The following is a 19,546-nucleotide window of genomic DNA, read 5'->3' as shown; positions in this document are numbered from 1 at the left end:
CTCTTAGTTTATTTGTGGATTATGTACAGGGACCGCATAGGAACTTGACAGTCTATGTTTTCCGAAGTTTCCCGTCATTCGCCAGCACACCGGGATTTGTCAGTGACGTACTGATGGACCTTCCGTCAGGAGAGTGCCCACCTCTAGTTATATTGCAACAGAACTCTTTTTAAATCCTCTGCATTGTTGTTTGTGTTGTTTAATCCAGACATATTCAGTAATTCACAAGGTGATGCGAAATGTGTGTTGACCTGTGCAGTTAAATAGAGCCATTTAGGAGCAGGTTGTGTAATATTTAGTCTCTGTGACATAAACATTGGAAGTGTGACTCATAAAATTCTGAATGAAAGTTTTGGTGAATAATAAAGTTCAATTATGATGGTTGAAGGTTTGATTTTGTAACAGTTTTATCCATTCCAAATTGCTTTAACAATTGTACTCTAAATGTAGACCTGATGCAGGTCAGACATGTATTTATTTCATTCTTTGTGTTTGTTTTATGTATTTAAAATTATTTTAAAGATGCTTTTATGAGAAAAAAAATATTATTTGTCTCTTTAAACAAGTACAGGTACTCGGGCAAGGTGCTGTTGCTTGTATGCATGTTATTTTGTATTGAGCGCCAAAGCAATTGTATTTGTTCAGGTTGTGAGGATGCCGATACGCTGCATGGAGGCTTATACTGTACACTGATGTGAACTGAATCATTGATAGTTGTAGAATCCGTGATTAAATCTGAAAAAACAATGATAGTATTTTAGTCCTTTTGTGTGCCTCTGTTAAACTTGGTTTAAATGAGTAATGATTTTTATTAGAAATGTATTTTTTTAAGGCATGTACCGGTTTGAACTTCATTTAACGTCCCAAATTAATTTAAATGACAATCTGATATTGATATCGGATATCGGTCCGATATCACCCAAAAAACGGTATCAGATTATATCGGTCTACATAATACACAAGCAGCTTTACGGACTGCGCTTCTGCTCTTTTATCCAGCAGTGTCTGGACGCTACGCAAGTCTCCGTTGCCGAGCTTGTGTACCTCTCCAACACCATATCCTTAACACACAAAATTGGTGATCTGGAACTTCACCTAGCAAAAAATGGATATGTTTGGGACTGTTGCATTTTATTAACCACAGAAACCTGGCTACATTCTCAGACTCCCGACACTTCAATGCAACTGTACTTGAGGCTAATCACAACACAAGTTAAGTTTCAGATTATTAGTTTATACATGTGTAAGCGTGTGTGCGTGTTGCTGATTTTTGTTCTTTGAATAGTATAATCATCACTTAATCAAGTCACATTTAACATGCCATACTATAATATCAATAAAATTTTGTAATTCCTGCCGGTATCGCATTGGATGATATCGGTATCGGACTGTACTTTAGGGTGCAATATGGGTGGAGTATCGGAAGTGAAAAAAAGTTGTTTCGGGACACCCCTAATGGTAAATAGAATACTGTTATAAAAATGTCTTCCTCCTCCTGATGTGCACGTCACTGCATGAAGAGGGCTGCAAAATTCTAGGAAATATGTTCTCAGACAGCTTTGAATACATTCTGCGGGTGTGATTGCTTGCGTCTTATCTTGATTTTGGTACATGCAGGCCCTAAGGAATGAACCTTTGGTTACATAAGAGCGTGTCATATTTTACCAGTGTTCTGTCTCCTCAAGCTCAAATTCCTGAGGGTGGATGAGCTGATTGATTTCTTTTAATTATTGGAAATCACCAACACTTTCATGTTGACTTTGTGTTTTGAGTAGCCTCTCACACGACATAATTGCATTTTAGTTTCTTTTCTCCACCCTACAAAACATTTGTGGAACTCCCTGCTTGTTTTCTTTCTTATGCCTCAGCCAATTTACTGGCACACTTTCAACGAGGATACGACTCAAGCAAGTACTTGTCAACTGTAGAAATGTAAACATCCTCAAATTGAAGGCATAATCACAATGGTAACTGATGCATTTGGAGAGTCGGTAGTTCTATTATTGATGACGACCATACGATCATGGAAAGCAAAGGGCACAGCTCCCAGCTTCTCTGTACGATACAATAAGACCATAAAAAATGCGTGACTCACGTTCTTAGCACAAGAATTAATCCACCTTTGCATGTTCCTCACATTTTTTTCTATTTTACTCATTCTAATTCCTCAAGGGGAAATTCTGTTTACACTCTGCTGTGTAGTTTGCGTCATACAATTAAAAGAACAAATCACACGCATGCAGGCACGCAAGGAGAGTTCAGTCTGAAACTGGTGTGCAAATTGTTCACCTCTTTGGCTACACGACAAAAAAAATCTAGATATAATATGTATTTTTGGGGGTTTAAAAATGTAAGTTGAAACGACTTTCAAATATAAATTATTGGCATGTATGGCATTGCTTAAACAATTTGATGAGTTGTTTTTACTCTTTGTTGAAAATCCAGGAAAGGCAATTTTTCACATTAACAAATTAGCACATTAAAAATTGCACATTAGATTGGCACCATTGAGGGAATTTACGTTACAGGAAATCCGCCAAAATGAAACTCCAATCTGACTATTTTGAGCAATGTTGGCCTTTCTGAACTATTTGCACGTGGCCAAACCCTCAACGATACACATTTCAATATAATTGCAAGTTTTGCTGCGATGTTTTCAGTGATTTTGTGAAGAATCTTTCAGGTCTTAAGTTCCATCCAATTCAGGTAAGGTTGCATTTGTGCATGATCATGTTTTGCTCCATCGGTGCACATGAGCGTGCAAACTCTTCCTGCCCTTCTACTTGTCCAAACTACATCTCTATCATCGTCCATTCAAATTTACTAAAGCACAGTCATGTTGAAATTACACAACTGCAGGAGCTTGTTAAAAATCAGTTGTCTCCTCCAAAAAAAAAAAAAAAAAACTTGCTAATCTTGTTAATGCAGTCTTGACAGTACAAAGCTTTAATGACATCTTGCACTTCTTCGTGCAATATTTAATCTTTTCTCAGCAGGCTTATGCACGTCTGACACAGTTAAGAAAGCTACTGTAAATATATGACGGCCTTATTTTGTGAAATACTACAAAGGGTCCTGCCGTGCAGTCTTTATATTGACATCAACTTCACAGCAGGCCCCTCTGAAAATATAAATCCAAAACTTGCAGTATTTCCATTCTTAACATTAATTTTTGCAACCTGTGACAATTGAGGCATCATGTAGTCTTCGTCATGAACGTGCCACTGATAAAGGAAGCATGTTGACAACCTTATCAGTCATCCTCTACTGTGCTTTTATCACACTTTGTTATGGACTCTGCAGGTCTCAAGCTGATCAAGTACAGGATGTTCTGGCAGAGTGCGATAACAGTTGTGCAGAGAAAAGCATCCCCTAAACACTTCAGTCTTGCCCCTACCTGAACTGGCATAGTGTCGGTGTGAAGGCGCACATCTCCATACAGTGATTTGTGGACCACACGTGTTGCATGTTCAAATATACAGTCGCTGCATGCTGGAGCAAGACACTGACGCAGTTCATAACTAAACATTTTTTATTGTTTCAATTAACTGGTAGCTATTGTATGTGGAACTTTCACAATCATTTGTCATTTGCCGTTTTGTCCGCACTTGTGAAATGTAAAGTTACACCATGTGGTTTAATGAGACATAAGGTCCATTGGAGTTTACAGTGGGTAAAATGCTTTTCTTCTCACACCATGGCAGGATTAAAATATCCACGAGATGCGCGGAGGGAAGGTGTTATAAAATAAGATTTTAAATATTATTTAGGAATTAGTTGAATCAGTGTCAGAAGCCATAACATGAAAATCATGAAGAATCGAGATTTCTTTTTTTTTTTTGATAATCAAAATACTGTCATGAGTATAAAAAGTCAACACACCCCTGTTCAAATTCCGGGTTTTTGTCATTTAATAAATGAGACCAAGACAAATCATTTCAGACCTTCTTCCATTCTTAATGTGATTGTACACATCTAATGAAAAAAAAATTAGAGAGGAGGAGTCTCAGGTGCCTCTGATTAACCATAAATATTGATCAAAGTCGTACGTACTTTACTATACACTTTGCTTGCCAAAGTTACTTGTGTTGACAACCTTAAGCATGTACATCTTTTGTCCGTGCACAAAATTCCATTTTACTGCTTTGAATTTGACTTGAAATCCCACATCATAACTCTAATGGGAGCACTGAAAAAAAAACACTCAAATGTTCCTTATTGTTCCTTAAGCGAATAATTCAAACAAATGTTGTCATGACCTAATGTAGGTCTATTAAGTGGTGCATATATACAACTGCTCACAAGTAGCATTCACAATTTATTATTTCCATTATTTGGTATTACATCAGCCTTATACCTGAAAAACTAACAAATAATTGTACAGGTCAAAGCCCAGCTGAGCCGCTTTGTGAGCTTATTTGCCTGGTTGTGCACTGAGTCACGGTTTATCAAGAATGCCGACCTACGCTTACATGTTTGAATCCCAACAGCAGGATCCCACCATGATGTTTTCACATCACATCAGTACTTCAGCCTATGTGTGACGCCACCTGAAATCCGGTTCGGGTTAATGATGTGGTCCTCTAGCTCAGGGGTGCTCACACTTTTTCATATAGATCGCGATCGACGTAATGAGCACCCCTGCTCTAGATGAATGAAGAGGGTGACTTTTCATGCCCTATGGCTGCCGATACATGTCTCGTGTCATCCTTCTCTGACTGGCGCTATAATACATCAATCCAGGCTGGGTTTGCCGTTTGTGATCATGTCTTCCACAATTTGACAACCGTATTTTGCTGAACTTGCCAATTTATCTCGTAAATATGACCACTTCTTTTGCCTCCTCATTTTTCTGACTTTACATGCTTCCATCCTTTTTTAAGAGTCCGAGGGATTTGCCTTGACGTCCTCGTGGACAACCTCATTGGCCAAATCTTCGAGCAGCCTCATGTTGTCCCGCAGAGACACTGCTATTAAGAAAGGGTTTGATTTGAGAGTCAGACCGTAGCTATAGCCGAGGTCGGGCGGCCTGTCCGGGTCTGTGCTTATGTAGCACTGGTGAGCCAGAAGAGCTGTGAAGAGAAAGAGCTGAAACTTGGACAGCTCCTCTCCAATGCAGCGCCGTTTCCCCACAGAGAAAATGAGCACCGAGTTGCACAGGTCCTTGTTCAGCTCACCACTGGGATGCAAGAAGCGCTGGGGGTCGAATTTCTCAGGCTGAGACCAAATGGCGGGATTGTGATTGGAGGACCACTGGTTGACAAAAACCACTGTGTTCTTTGGTATGCTGTAACCATTGATGAAGGTGTCTGTGGTTGTGTAGTGCGGGATGGTGAGCGGCACGAAGCTGGTGAAGCGCATCACCTCGTAGATGAAGGCCATGACAAAAGGCAGCTCTGGCTGATCCTCAATGCACGGGAGGCGACTGCGGTCCACCACCTTGTCTACTTCCTCTCGGAGATGCACCTGCATCTCTGGGTACCTTTGAATGAGAACCAGAATGCCCTTTATTGTTATTATACTCAGTGTAAATCGAGATTGGAGTCCACCATCCACCATGGAGAACAATACAAAGTTATAGAGACATTCAAATGCTGATTTGCAATAAGTTCCTTCTCAAGCTGTATTGCGACAATGTGCCCGATGCCATCCAAATTTTGAGGGAGTTGCATTGCTGTTACTATTTAACTTTTTTTGTATTACTACTGTCATAATTCTATTTTTATCGTGCTGGATTCTACCCTATTTTGCCAAAGATTTGAATTCAACTAAGTCAACGAAACAGTCGTGCTCATTCGGGAGAAGTAAGTTATGGTATTCATTTTGATCAATTTTTACACTGTATTAAGTGTTTAACACTTATCGGTGCAGGTCATGGATGAAGTTAATGACAAACGTGCAATATCTAACTTAATATTTGAATAAGAAAATTTCAGCTTTTTATTTCATGATATTTTTAAGTATTCAGGACAGAGCACTTTTTGTTTGAAGCCACAATCTTTTAGGTTTCCCTCTTCTCTACAGGAAGTAAAATGCAGGCTCTATTGCGGGGGTGGGAAAACTTTTTGATTGGCGGGCCACAATGGGTTCTAAAATTTGACAGGGGGGCCGGACCAGGAGCCGATGGATGGAGTGTTTTGGTAACCTCACCTCATTTGAGAAAAAATACATTTAATTTTAAATGAAAGTGAACACAAGCATTACAACAATATGTATATGTCTTTGAAAAACCACAGTATTTAGAAAATCAAACCTTAATAAGGTTTATTCATTTAATTTTTTTTCAAGTTCGGCGGGCCCGATTAAAACGTTTAATGGGCCGCATGTGGCCCCCGGGCCGTAGTTTGCTCACGCCTGCTCTATTGGGTAAAGATCTAATGATTTACTTGGCCAGTCTATGGCCTTCCACTTTTTCCCCCGATGAAGTCCCTTGTTGTGATGTTAGTGTGTTTTGGGTCATTATCATGATGCATGATGAAGCTTCTACTGATGAATTTGGATGCATATTTCTGTAAATTGTCAGACAAAATGATTTTGTAGACTGCTACTGTCATCAATAAAGACTGGTGATGATCCTCTTAACTGATTCACTGCCAGCCCAGGTAAAATGAAAGTACGTCTATATCCGTCAATGGTAGCGAATGAGTTAAGAAAGAAGAAGAAAGCATGTAAACCCAAGCCATGACATTACCTTCACCATTCTTCACAGATTAACTTGTGTCTTTTGGATCATAAGCAGATAATTTCTTTCTCCATACCTTGGCCTCTCCATCACTTTGGTAAAGGTTCATCTTGGTCTCATCAGCCCATAAAGCTTTCTGGCTCATCTCTGTATTTCTTTTTTTTTTTTTTTTTGCTACTGGGTAGTTTGTCTCTCCTTTCTATGTCTTTATTGATGATGTAACTTGTGATGGTGGCAACAGGATGAATTTCTGAAGTCTACAAAACCATTGTCTCTGGCAATTTAGAGAAAAATGCATCCAAACAGATCCGGTGAAGCTTCGTCATGGAACAAGTGATTGACCCTCACTGCTAACACCTCAAAGGATTTCATCCGGGGGAAAGGTGGAAGGTCTTAGACTGGCTAAGTCAATCACATGACTTCAACTCAACTGATCTTGCACTTTATCTCCTGAAAAGGAGACTGAATGGAAAAACCTCCAGAAACAAGTAAAAATTGAAAGAGGCTGTTGTCAAGGCCTGCAAAAGCATTTTAAATTTGGAGAACTCAATGAGTCGCAGGCCTGATGCACTTATGTTACAAGGAAGGATTTTTCCACCAAATATTCAATGTTATTCACTCCAAGTTCATTTAATAATGTTCACACAGTTCCAAGACATAGGCTCACTTGAAAAGTGGGTTGCTCCAAATATGTCCTGAGCTGTTTAACCCATGTCGAGGTAAATAGCATGAAACTAAAGCGAGAATTCTGAACTTTTGTGTTAAATTCGTCTTTTGATCAGACTCCCAAATGTCGTCACTGTTTAACAAAAACAAATGAATTGATTTTGCTGTTCCAATACTTTTGGAGGACACTGTATGACGCACTTGGTTCCGGTACGCAATTTTTTGGGGGCTCTCTGAATAACCAAACGGCGCATCTGAACAATGGCAGTGCCCTCTGAGCGTATTTGCAAATGCATCTATGAATTTGGATTTGGGGGATTTTGGTACTGATGACTTCTAATGATTAAGGTCTCAGTTTTTGCAAAATTATTTACTATTGACAATGCAATAGATGGAGTTATGGTCACAAATGAAAACTCCGTGATAGCGTTTAATTAGCTTAATTACCAAACTGCCAAGTAGTGCGTGATACCTGTAACATTATGAACTGTTAAAAAAAAAAAAACTGCAATGGAGGAGGCGGTTTACTGTACACATATTTGTGTGGTGTCTGGGGACTGCTATGATATGCTGTGCCCACTATGTAATCGGCAAAATCAGCTGTTCTGAACTGTAGCAATTGCATTTCCGATTTTATCTGTCACTTGTTTTATATTATGTAATTGATATCGGCGCCATCGCTTGCCACTTATCAAGCCAATCTAGAACATCAAATTTCTTTAGCTCCTTCAGGAGGAGTGAACCTTTTCTTCTTCTGGGTCCTGGAGGAGGTCTTTGACAAATATGAAGATTTATCAGAGCATTTCAGATAAGCACACACATATGAGATCTCCTCTGTACTTCTCACTGCTTGTAGGGGGCAAATTTGAATAGCGTCTGTGGGTTTTTGCGATAAGATGCCTGGCGCGAGACAGTGGTAACTTAATAGTTACATGCCCCAACTTAGCAAGTTTTTGAGATACAAGCCATTTAGTATTTGACTTACAATTCAGGTTCAGTACTTCACAACATCCACAATCAGCGAGTTTTTTTTTTTTTGTGCTTGCATTTTCCATTTCTTGTGAAGGAATTTTGCAAAAAAAATGAAAAAAAAAATACTATTCTAACCATGAGTCCAAAGAAAGTAATCTCGTACATTAAACGAAAAGCTTGAAATCATAGAAAAACATGAGCATGATGTGCTTTTTGTCAACTTGGATTATGAGTTTAGTAATTCTACACCATGTACTAAAAGGTAAAAAAAAAAGAGTGAAAAAGATTAACTTTGATAAAAGTGCAGTGACAAAAAAATTGTAATTAAGAAAAATATTTCATTTCTTCACACTTTATTTATCAGTGCAGTACTGTACAGTGCTATTTTCTATAGTCAAAGTACAATGTAAAAAAACATTTTGGGGGGAGTCTAAAACAGTTATTTAAGTTAGCACAACTTTAAAAAATAAATTGGACTTTTATTGCAACAATGTCAGCACAACAAAGCACGCAAGTTGTTTGATCCAAAACAATTTGCTGAATTGTTTTGATTTTAATGTTTAAATTGAGGAACAAAATGGGACTGTTGGTTTTGTAAACTCTTATTTGTTAAAAATGCCTGAACACCAATTTTGACATGTAGAAAAGTGAAATATTTTTGCTGAATTGCCCAACTTAATATTTTATTGAAATGTGTTGCCTTGAAATTTTGAGTTCACTCAACTTATTAACTTAATAGAGAGAGTGAGGGGGGGAGATTTTGCAGTATTGTACCTAAAAATATTTTAGTCATTTTTATCTAAATTGAAGTTGCAATTTCAGTTTTTGTGTTATTTAAAATTAGTACCCTACAGAATTGTAAACTTGCTTACTTGATGAGGATGAGAATAATCCACTGCAGCATTGTTGACAACGTGTCTTGACTTGCTCCAAATATATCTGCAACAGTGGCTGTCACATAGTCCTTGTCCGATGAGTAGCCAGTTTTCTCCATGATTTTGCCCAAGGCTTCAATCAAAGCATCAGTCATGTCCCTGGTGGTGCTCGCCTGAAAGGTTTTCCTGTGCGCTGTCACCTTTTCGCTAATAAAGGCTCCGAACTCCCGATTGAGCCTCTTGAAGCTGTCAAACAAATTTCTGATGGGGTTGGGGAAGTACTGGAGCCAGGGCATCACGTCCACGATGCTCCCTGCGCCGACAGTCTCCGTGAACTGGCTGTTCCTGCCTATCACTTGACGGAACTCCAAGTCGTCGTACGAGTACCGCTTGCCGAAGCACACCGCGCTCATGATGTTGGCCGTGGACACCACCAGGTCCTCCGCTGGCACGAAGAACTTGTGCTGCTCGGTCTTGCGCAACAGCAGTTGCAGAAGCTCTTTCAATTCGCAGAGGATGTGCCGCTCAAATGACTTCTTGGTTTGCGGGTTCCCCGTGGAGAACATCCTCACAGTGGAATGGGCCACCCTGCGGTGCACCTTCCACCAGTCCGATGTGGTGGCGAAGGCGAGCCCGTTCCCGTTGGAGACGTACTGGAACGAGGTGAAATCCGGTCTGCCGGCAAACTCAAATCCCTGTTTGATCAACGCCTGCTTGATGGAATCCCCGTTCAGCACCACCACGTTCCGGCTGCCCAGTTTAATCTGGAAGACGTTGCCGTATTTCTGTGCCATCCTCATGAAATACAGGTGCGGCGCTTTGCCCATCTGCGCCGCGTTGCCGATGATGGGCCAGGCGAACGGCCCCGGCACGCGCACAATCGTGCGCTGCTGGAACCAGCGACGCACTTGGAAGCACAGCAAGAGGGTGACACAAATCACTAACAGGGTAGTTAGAATCGATCCACCGCTCTCATCCAACCTCAGAGCCATCTTGACCATCCTGTATGGGGGAACGGCATCAATTTGAAAGTGGCGTTATGACGTGCGATGTTGCAATTAAAAGTCACTATAACTGGTTAAAAAAAATCCAAAGTTTACATTCTCTCTGTTCTAAACAAACTATATATTTGTGAGAACGCATCCTGCTGTCAAATCTCAAAGTGCACAGCCTGTTGCGTTGCATGCACTGCTTTCGCAACATCAGAGCTCGTCAGCGTCATTGCAACGCTTTGATAGTGCGGGCAGCTTTTTTTTTCAGGTGTCGTTAGAGGGTGTCACACCTCCATGCAAACATCACCTCCATGGAGCAGCAGCATATCCACCCTCCCTCCTTGCATGTTCTTATTATAGTACACAGGCAGGTAACCGACGTCGAATGTCCCACTGGAGTAGATTCAAACCAAATGAAGCCATTTTGATGTCAAAATGATAGACTACGATCATTATTATTGTTGTTTTTATTATTTATATACAACTACTGCTGCTACTACTATTACTAATAATAATTATGCATGCATTATATAAAAAAACAAATAGATTTACGCAATATGGAAAAGAGGTGGTGTTTTCTAAGTCAAAACCTCTTCCCGTGCACCTTTTTGGGGATATGAAAAAGTACTGCAATGTTTCATAATGTTCATTGTTTTTTTTTCTCATGTTAAATATAAATGTTCAAACATCTTTCACTTTTGTAGTCAAGTCAATTTGATTTGTAAAGCCCTTAATCACAGAAAGGTCTCAAATGGCTTCACATGTCCAAACGTCATGTAGCAAATATATAATAGAATATGATTAACTTAATTATTGAAATAAATTAAAACTGCAAATAAAAGATACATATTGTCTGCAGCATGGCAAAAATTGAAATTATGTTCAGACACTCCAAACCCAAATCACTAGGTATACCTGCACAATTTTGATGAGCTCCTGTACAAAAGTTGTATTAAAATGTATTTAAATTGATGAATGAACTTAACAAATGTGACATTTGTCTTTATTTTTGTGGTTGCAGTGTGGAACATAATGAGAACCGGGCATGCATGTAAATGTATAGGAACCAAAATGTTACACACAACATTGGCAATATTTTTAATCTAGTTTTAGTCAGCATGAGGAGAGTTCGAGTATAATATTTTGGTTGCCTCAATTAATTACTTGTGCAAAATATAGTAGGAAACAGTCTGTATGCTACATTATAGTTCTACACCACAACCATGTACAATTTAAAAATAAGCATTTTGTAAATGAATACCTCTCTGACAGTCTAAATCCAAATGAAACATTATTATCTTTGTACAGGCAGGCTATTTGATCCAGCTCTCGTGAGGATGAGCATTATATTGTGTAAGTGCTCAAAATGACGTGTAGCTAGCTGGTCGGTTCATTTAAAAGAATACTCTTTCAGTCGTTTAATTTGATTTTAATAGCATGCAAGCTATATCGTTTTTCAATGACTGTTAATTTCCATCGTCCCCGTTCTGATGCTCAAATTTTTTTCATTTTTTTTTCACGATGCACGAAAGAACCTTGAAATATTTCCCTCCGATTCGGTGGCACAATGAAAAGGAATCGCACGTGTGCTTTCCAATCAAGCCACCAGGCGGAGGCGAATGCCACATTGTGAATCATTAGAAACTAACTAACAATGAGTGCACAATACACGAGGAGGTCCTGTGGCCAGACCTGCCTCATGCTGTTTTATGCTCTTTTCTGTCTTCTCTGTTGCAGGATGCTTTGCTTCCACCTGTGGTGCGACACAGCTTTGGAACGTGAGTCACTGGAGTTGATGTGTGTCGATGAAGTGCAGACTATTTGTGTTGATGTAAACTGCTGCAGCTCATCCTCAGGCCTCCTGGCCCTAGTGGGATTTGGGGATCTGCTTCAGCACCGCGGACAGCATCTTATATCTCACCGATGATGGCCATTAACCATCCATTTTCATAGCGATTGTCCAAACAGATCTGACGGGTGAAGTGGAGCCGAGCCGAGCTGACTTTGCGAAAGAGGTGGACGACACCTTCATCTGGTCGTCAATTAATCCCAGGGCTCGTATATGACGTACACCCACACACTCACGTTCAAATTGTTGGAAAATTAGGAGTTGTTGGTCAATATAATGTGCATGTTTTTGGTGGGAGGAAGTTGGATTACCCCAAAGAAAATTCAAGCTAAGTCGAGCAATACATGCAAACCGTACACGGGAAGGCCGGAGCCGAAATTCAAACGCAAACCTCAGAACTTAGATTCAGATGTGCTCACCGTAATTCACTATGCAAAACCCACAGTTATTATTTTATCTTAGTATCAAAATATTCAGACTAATATTATTACATTAAAAAAAATAATATATTTTACCTAAATAAATTAATACAAAGTGTAATAAATCTACAATAATGAATTGTAATTAATCCACCTTCAGCCACTCTGTTTGCATTTATATTTGTAATCACTCCATGTCCATGATTTTATCATATTTTATTTTAGGTAGCATTACAAAAGACGTACTAATGAACCAATATTTAAAATAACGATAATGATGATTTTTTTTTTCCAGTTATCAAAATGAAAATGAATGCATATCAACTGCGATGAGGTTTTTAAATATTTCAAAAATTCTGCATGATGCCCACAAGTAAGACCTTCTGCAAGATTTGGAGGTAAAGTGAACTTACCAAGTGTCCAGTTTTCTTCCTTTGCGGAGCGTCGCACGCGTTGAGATGCTTGCGTGGTAGTGCATTTGTAGTTAGAAATCGGTCCAAGAGGGTGGAGACAAGCCAATGTGTGGACGGAACCCAGCCTCCTTCCCTTGCAGAACCTTGTTCAGAAACCAAGCCATACAATGTCACACTCACCTTTTTCTTTCCAAGGCCATTTGTTTACAAACGGATGCTGTTGCTTCTCATGAACTACGTCCATAATAATTACAATGTATTGAAGTTTACATGCTTCCATCTTTCTCTCTCTTGCAAAGTCATGTGATTTATTAGCTGTCAGAGGACCAAGGACTGCTGAAATGATTTCAGCTAACCTGAATAACCCGCGAGACGCCACTGGTATGTGTTGACTATTAACGATTGAGTATTTTTTTTTTCATTAGTTATTTACTCACTCACTGCCACTGACGGGTATAGCCGCCGAAAAGTGCATTCATTTTACCCGCGTGGGTAATTAATGAGTTAATTCTAAGTCATTCCTCTTTTGTTCTTTGATTCAAAGTTAACCCTCTTGTAAATAGTTAAAGAGTGAAATAAGTTCAAGAGAACTAATGGAGGTGAGTAAATAAAGCATTTTTTCAAGTTCAGGCAAGCTCGCTTAAGCACCAGACATTCACACACACACACACACACGCCCCCTTGTATAACTGCATTTGTGGGGTCACAAGACATGGCGCCGCCTTGTGGGAACCACCCTTTCTAAAGGTGCTAGAAAAAAATCAGGGAGTGTGCCAGAACATCCATAAACACAGACATCGCATTGTTTTTGTAACAGTAACTTTGACCACAGCTTCCAATTGAGTCGCTCTCAGTTGGTAACACCTTGCTGCACCTGTTATTTCCTCTTCTATTTGAATTATCCTCTCCGTTCACACTGTCACGTCCACCTGCTTCCTGTCACTTTTGTCTGGCTCATCAATCCACTGCAGCCTCTCCGCTCGCTGTCCTCCGAATAATCTTACTCTTGGAAATTTGGTTTTACTTGGTCAGTTCAAACACACACATGCACACACGCACGCACATGAGACAATGCATGCGTGTGTATTGTCGGGGAGGGAACTAGTGATCCTGAACGTCCCATGGTCATGTGACTAACATTTTTTAAGGAGTGCTTTAGTTTAAATACGACACACTCAAAAGTGTTTCTAATCCATCACCATAATCTGACTTTCCACTTTAAATTTTGATTTCACTCCCTGGCATGTATTTCTTATGTGAAATGTGAGGACATTTTCATTTTGTACTTCCTCTATTTTCTAACTTTCCTCTGTGTTGTACATATATATATATATATATATATATATATATATATTTATAAAAAAAAATTTTTTTCAACACTATTTTTGTTTGTTTTTATTGAGATTTATTTTATTTATTATTCTTTTATTTTTATTATATATATTTGCACTGGAGAGCGGAGCTTTCCAATCTCGTTTTACACTGAGTATAATGACAATAAAGGGCATTCTGATTCTGATTCTGATCTATTTCACATTTTAGACAGTATCTCTTTTAAAGCTTTGTTTAAAATATCTTTTCATTTCACTGTTTGCGCATAAACGTCTTTGAGCCCTTAAACCTCACATTTGTTAGTGTTTAGATGCTGAAACATTAGGTTAATCCACACATACAGTAAGTGCTGTGAGGTGACTTGGCAGCATTGCGCAGACAGTAGCCTCTTCCGTTGGCCATCAAAGAACGCTCCTCAGTGCGCCGATAAGCGCCGTCTTAACAGCAGTTCCTTTTGCGACGTGACTGACAGTTCAATTGCTCATTGCGTGTGAGTGAGAATGGAGGTCATGGGGGAGTTGGCAGAAAGTGATTTGCACCTGCAGCAGAGATAGAGTTACACTGCAACGTCTTTCTGTCCTGACCTTCCTTTTCACATTATTTCAAACAGACAAACTGAGGAAAGCGAGTTTTCGCAGCAAGTATAGCGAATGAATCTATCCATGACTTTGATTTACGTCGGGCTTTCAGTGGAAGTATACACATGACCTCAGAGCACTTACTCCGCTTATCTCACTCTCCACATCTATGGTGTGAACCTGCGGGGGACGACTGGGGCCTCCTATTGGAAGGATGTGGGTAACATGTCAAGTAGTCACGCACATGTGCTTCATCATGCACGTGTCAACAGCGACAAGTTCAGCCAACATGGCTGTACGCCTCTGGGGACAGCACATGAACAGGTTGTTATGACAAAGCTCCTCCACTTGCGACAAATGGAATCATATTCAGAAATGTATAGAAAGTTTCCAGCCAAAAAAGATTAAAGCACATTATAAAACGATTCATTCTTTGTTTTTTACTTCATTATCATTTGACTGATCGAATGATTTTTTTTTTTTTTTGACGAGATGAAATCACCGTTTCTAACATTTTAGATTGGTAAATAAATGAGTATTTCATCCGACGAATCAAAATGAATTTATAGCATCTTTAGGGAAACAGCTCTTGATTTACTGATTGTATTCTGGCAATTTAGTCGTATTTCTGACATGAAAGCTCGTGTTTTACCACACTTAAAGGCCTTAATTCCTAACAACCTAAACAATATTCATTTTGAAACTATGGGAAAATGTACTTTATGGCATAATTGAAATGTATGTCGGAATGTCTGGAAAATTAACTGCATTTATACATATTTCTACTGCGTGACCTGAGGAAAGACAAAAATAAAATATATATAATAATTAATGAAATATATATAAAAATTCCAGTCATCTTCACTTTAATCCAACTCCATTGGACTCAATGTATTTTGCACTTTTATTTACTTTTTGCATTTTTTTTTTTTTTTTTTTACTTTATTCTCACTTTTTTTTCTCATACTTATTTTACTTGTCTTGTCATTTAGTGATTTCTTTTATCCCACTTATTGCCACTGCTGGATGCTAGAAATTCCTTCTGAATCGTTAATGCATCAACATTACAAGTACCTCAGCCATTATAAGTGTTTCTAGCTATGTGTGCGCATTTCCCAATTCAATGACCAAAAATGGAAATGTTTTTTGGGGCAATGTTACATCAACAATGAAAAAATGAAAAGTCATGCAATGAAATCCAAAAAGTTTCAACACTGAAGATGGTCCCATTAATTATAGTGTTATTTTAACAACAATGCACCTGTGTTTAATATATATCTTAAAGATTCATTCAATACAAAAAAAAAACATTCACATAACATTTTTGTGCTCTGTTTTTATGCGCAGTGCCGTCTAGTTAATGACTTGCTATTATAAGAGATGAATCAAACTCCTGCAGCGTGGACCTCTGACCACCACCACAAGCAAACAGCTTTCTAAAGGTTGAGTTTTCGGGCAATACATTGGTTTGACTGCGGGCACCTCATTCCGCCTGAATGACGATCCGACAACCTACACTCACTCCCACACCACTGCAGTATTTTGTTCTTTCCGGGAAAAAGAATGCCGCCTCTCCAAGTTCTGTAGATGAGTGCTAATGAGAATCCTGATGACCTTGCAGATGAACTGAGCATTCATTGAGGTAGCTCTTTGGGCTTTTTTTGTTTTGTTTTTGTCTGGGCCAAGTGCTACTGAGGCCCTTGCCAAAGCGTAACCAGCCGCCCGTGAAGGCATCTCCCCTCCATTCTCACACTGAAAGGGCATTTCCCCCCTTGAATTCCAAATGGAAGTGCAGGCCAGACTTTTTTTTGTTTTAATGGAGGAAAACCTTTTCAATCCCGTTGAACTTTTGCTACTTCTTTGCAAAGAATGGGGGGCTTAATACGAGGCTACTCGCATGACTGCGCATTTCAAATCCATGCCAGCGAAAACGGCTTTTTCTCGCATCTTCTCTGCTGCTGTCTGACAACTATTGTCATTCTTTATTGTTTTAATTGAAGGGGCTACATGGAGAATAAAAAGTGTGTGACAACAATTTAATGAAGGCTGAGGTGTTTGGCTGTCATACATCATGGGAAAAAAAAAAATATATATATATATATATATATATATATCAGGGCTTTGGATCGATGGAGATATGTTTTACCATTTGTCCAGATTTACATCGAAGTGCATTCCATCCTCACATCCAACCGGTTTATGTTGTGTATGGTAGCTTTCTATGACCCCGCAGTAGTCAGAAATCCTCAGAAACATGCTTTGTACCTTTAGTCACCGGTCATCTGTGGGAACTAACCCAATTTAGCCCACCATTTAATACACTCATATTGCAATGTAAACTAGAAACTATCAATTCTATACTAAAAGTATAAACTTGTGCCACATTATCCGGATCAGTCGATATTGAATATTTATCAGACAAAATGAAAGCATACCATATTTTCACATTAAAAGGCGCTGTCTCAGTTATGAGTGCTATTATTTTATTTAATACATACAGAAGGCTCACCGTATTATTGGTCACAGGTCATTATAACACATACGCTATCTTAAAACATAGGATAGCTTCCATGCATGCCAAAGCATACACTAGCATTCATTCTAGTGCATGTTTTAAAACTGAGTGCAGTTGTACATTATTGAATTATTTGACACGCTAGGTTCCCTCTCGTCATTGTCAGAGTCAGTATCATTGCTGTGCGGCTGCTCAGAAATGATGCCAAATTTTGGCCAGCACTATTGAATCTGAAGACCCCCGGCAGATTAGAGATATACATGGCAACACATTGAGACTAAACTCCGATTGGTAAACCTAACATCCATATGTACTGGAAGCAGTGCGGCCAAAGTAATGCTACAAAGCGACGAAAATAGACTGCTAGGAATAAATAACATTTCATGGGACAAATATTAACATATCAATAAATGTATTTCTGATGGCAAGGCCTTGCTGGCCATTACCACCGGTTCATGTTAATTGAACCCCATGCACAAAACCTTCTCCGGTCGCCATACTAAAAGCAGGAAAGGCTGCCGCAGCTCCTTTCCATGCCCAGTGATGTCGAATCTTATCTCATCTCTGCATGATGACTGTGTTGCTATTCTAACCCAAAGTGGACCTGTCATTAAAAGTCACAGAAGCTTAGTGTTGATCTTCTTTCTGGTGTTTACCTCGTTCCCTCTGTGAGAGGTCAGAGGTGAGACAGCACTCCAAAGGAGACAGCCTCTCCAGCGAAACCCCCTCCCCATGCATTGTCTTTGGGAATTTTACTCGAATGTAATGATGACAGACAGTCAAGCTAAATGGGCGGCTGCCTGCAGAGGTGGAAGTCACGCAAGGTGCTGTTTCTTGTCCGAGGCCCAGCATGAATGTGCTGTAATGGATACAATGGCTTTCAAAGAAACAAAAGTAAAGTTGAAACAATGAGTTAAGACATCAAGGGAGGCTATTTTATTGGGATGAAGCAAAACATTTCAAAAGCCTAATAGTTAATCTTTTTTCCAATAAATTACATTAAGTCTTTTAACTTAAAAGGTTTCTACGTGATTTATTTTTCCACTTTCATAAAGCTGAAACACTTGCAAAAGGCAGAATTAAATCGTGGGAGTAATCTCTGGATTTTACCGAATCACGCAAGGCAACTCCGTTTGGGCCTCTATGTCGCATGGAGCCCCAAATCCTTCCAACTACAACATGACCTAGTTGTTTACGTAAACTAGTCTCACAATCCTTCAATGTATTTTAGGTGAAGTTTTATAATGTGTGAGAAAGTTGAACGTAAGAGAGACTATAGCCTGCTCTAAGTGATTGGTGCCGCACCATTTCAATGGGAAAAGAAAATCTCAATTATAGGGACAGCTTCCTCAAAACACAATAACTTGTTTGGGAGCGAGGTGAAGCCTTAATAATGTTGCATGCAAGGTATTAAAGCTTCCATTAATTCTCAAAGTGAGGTGAAGACAGCACTGTACAATTTCAAATTTGCAGAGAAAAAAAATCCGATGATGTCCCAAGATTGTGATTTAGGCATATGCATATATATTTGGGATGACACAAAAGTCAGGCTGATTACTAGCCAGGATGTGTCCGTTTATATAGAGTTGAGGTGAAATTCCTGAAATGTTTATCTTCCAATGAACACAATGAAATGTGGTGACTGATTCTGTGCTCATCGATGTTCAGGCTCGGGAATGAATCTCCAGTTGCAAATACCTTGGAGTCCAGTGCACAGCAAATGACGGCCCAAATGATTATCGGGACTCCTTCATGGTTATTAAATCGAAGCCTGACGCAAAATTTCATTTGTGTGCGCACGAATCGGTTATTCCTAACAGTCGTTCTTCATGCCTCCTAAAATATTTGTTTGTATCCAATTATCTGGGATTACTTTCTGTACTTTCTGATTAAGCTGTTTCCGTTAATCACCGGTTGACCTCCACCACCACCTAAAGCCGTTCAGGCCTTTCTCTGCATCATCTTGAGAGGTTTACCACCCTGCTTTCCGGTGGCCAACATGAGCGACATAATACAGTCAACATTGTAACAACCCCTTACAGTTAGTGTTAAGCAAATATTAATTATAATATAAATAACTCAAATGAGCTCAGCCCTTGGTACAACTTTAGCATCTCTTGTCAAGTGTGTGTATTCATGGCTGGAGAAACCCAAACAAATGCCGCATTTATCCTCTGAAGTGTGACTTATTTTGCCAGTCATGTGAAAACAAAGGGTGTATAAATTGCTCAGCCACAACAGTGGGATGATCTG

General features: G+C 39.4%; 1 protein-coding gene across 1 annotated transcript; it reads right to left on the bottom strand.

Annotated features, from left to right (window-relative positions):
• Nucleotides 1-3,518: 3,518 nt before the first annotated feature.
• On the bottom strand, nt 3,519-13,009 carry cyp1b1 (cytochrome P450, family 1, subfamily B, polypeptide 1). Its single transcript, XM_088304533.1, has 3 exons — nt 12,869-13,009; nt 9,193-10,197; nt 3,519-5,482 (listed from the first exon to the last, which is right to left on the bottom strand). The coding sequence occupies exons 1-3, from the start codon at nt 12,931-12,933 to the stop codon at nt 4,879-4,881; spliced, it is 1,674 nt and encodes a 557-aa protein (XP_088160659.1). The 5' UTR covers nt 12,934-13,009; the 3' UTR covers nt 3,519-4,878.
• Nucleotides 13,010-19,546: the final 6,537 nt, after the last annotated feature.

Source organism: Idiotropiscis lumnitzeri, chromosome 9 (assembly GCF_059441095.1).
Source record: "Idiotropiscis lumnitzeri isolate Australia: NSW breed Sydney's pygmy pipehorse chromosome 9, RoL_Ilum_1.0, whole genome shotgun sequence".
Classification (NCBI taxonomy): Eukaryota; Metazoa; Chordata; class Actinopteri; order Syngnathiformes; family Syngnathidae; genus Idiotropiscis; species Idiotropiscis lumnitzeri.
Note: the sequence above shows the minus strand (reverse complement) of the source record. Positions and strands in the feature narration are given on the sequence as shown.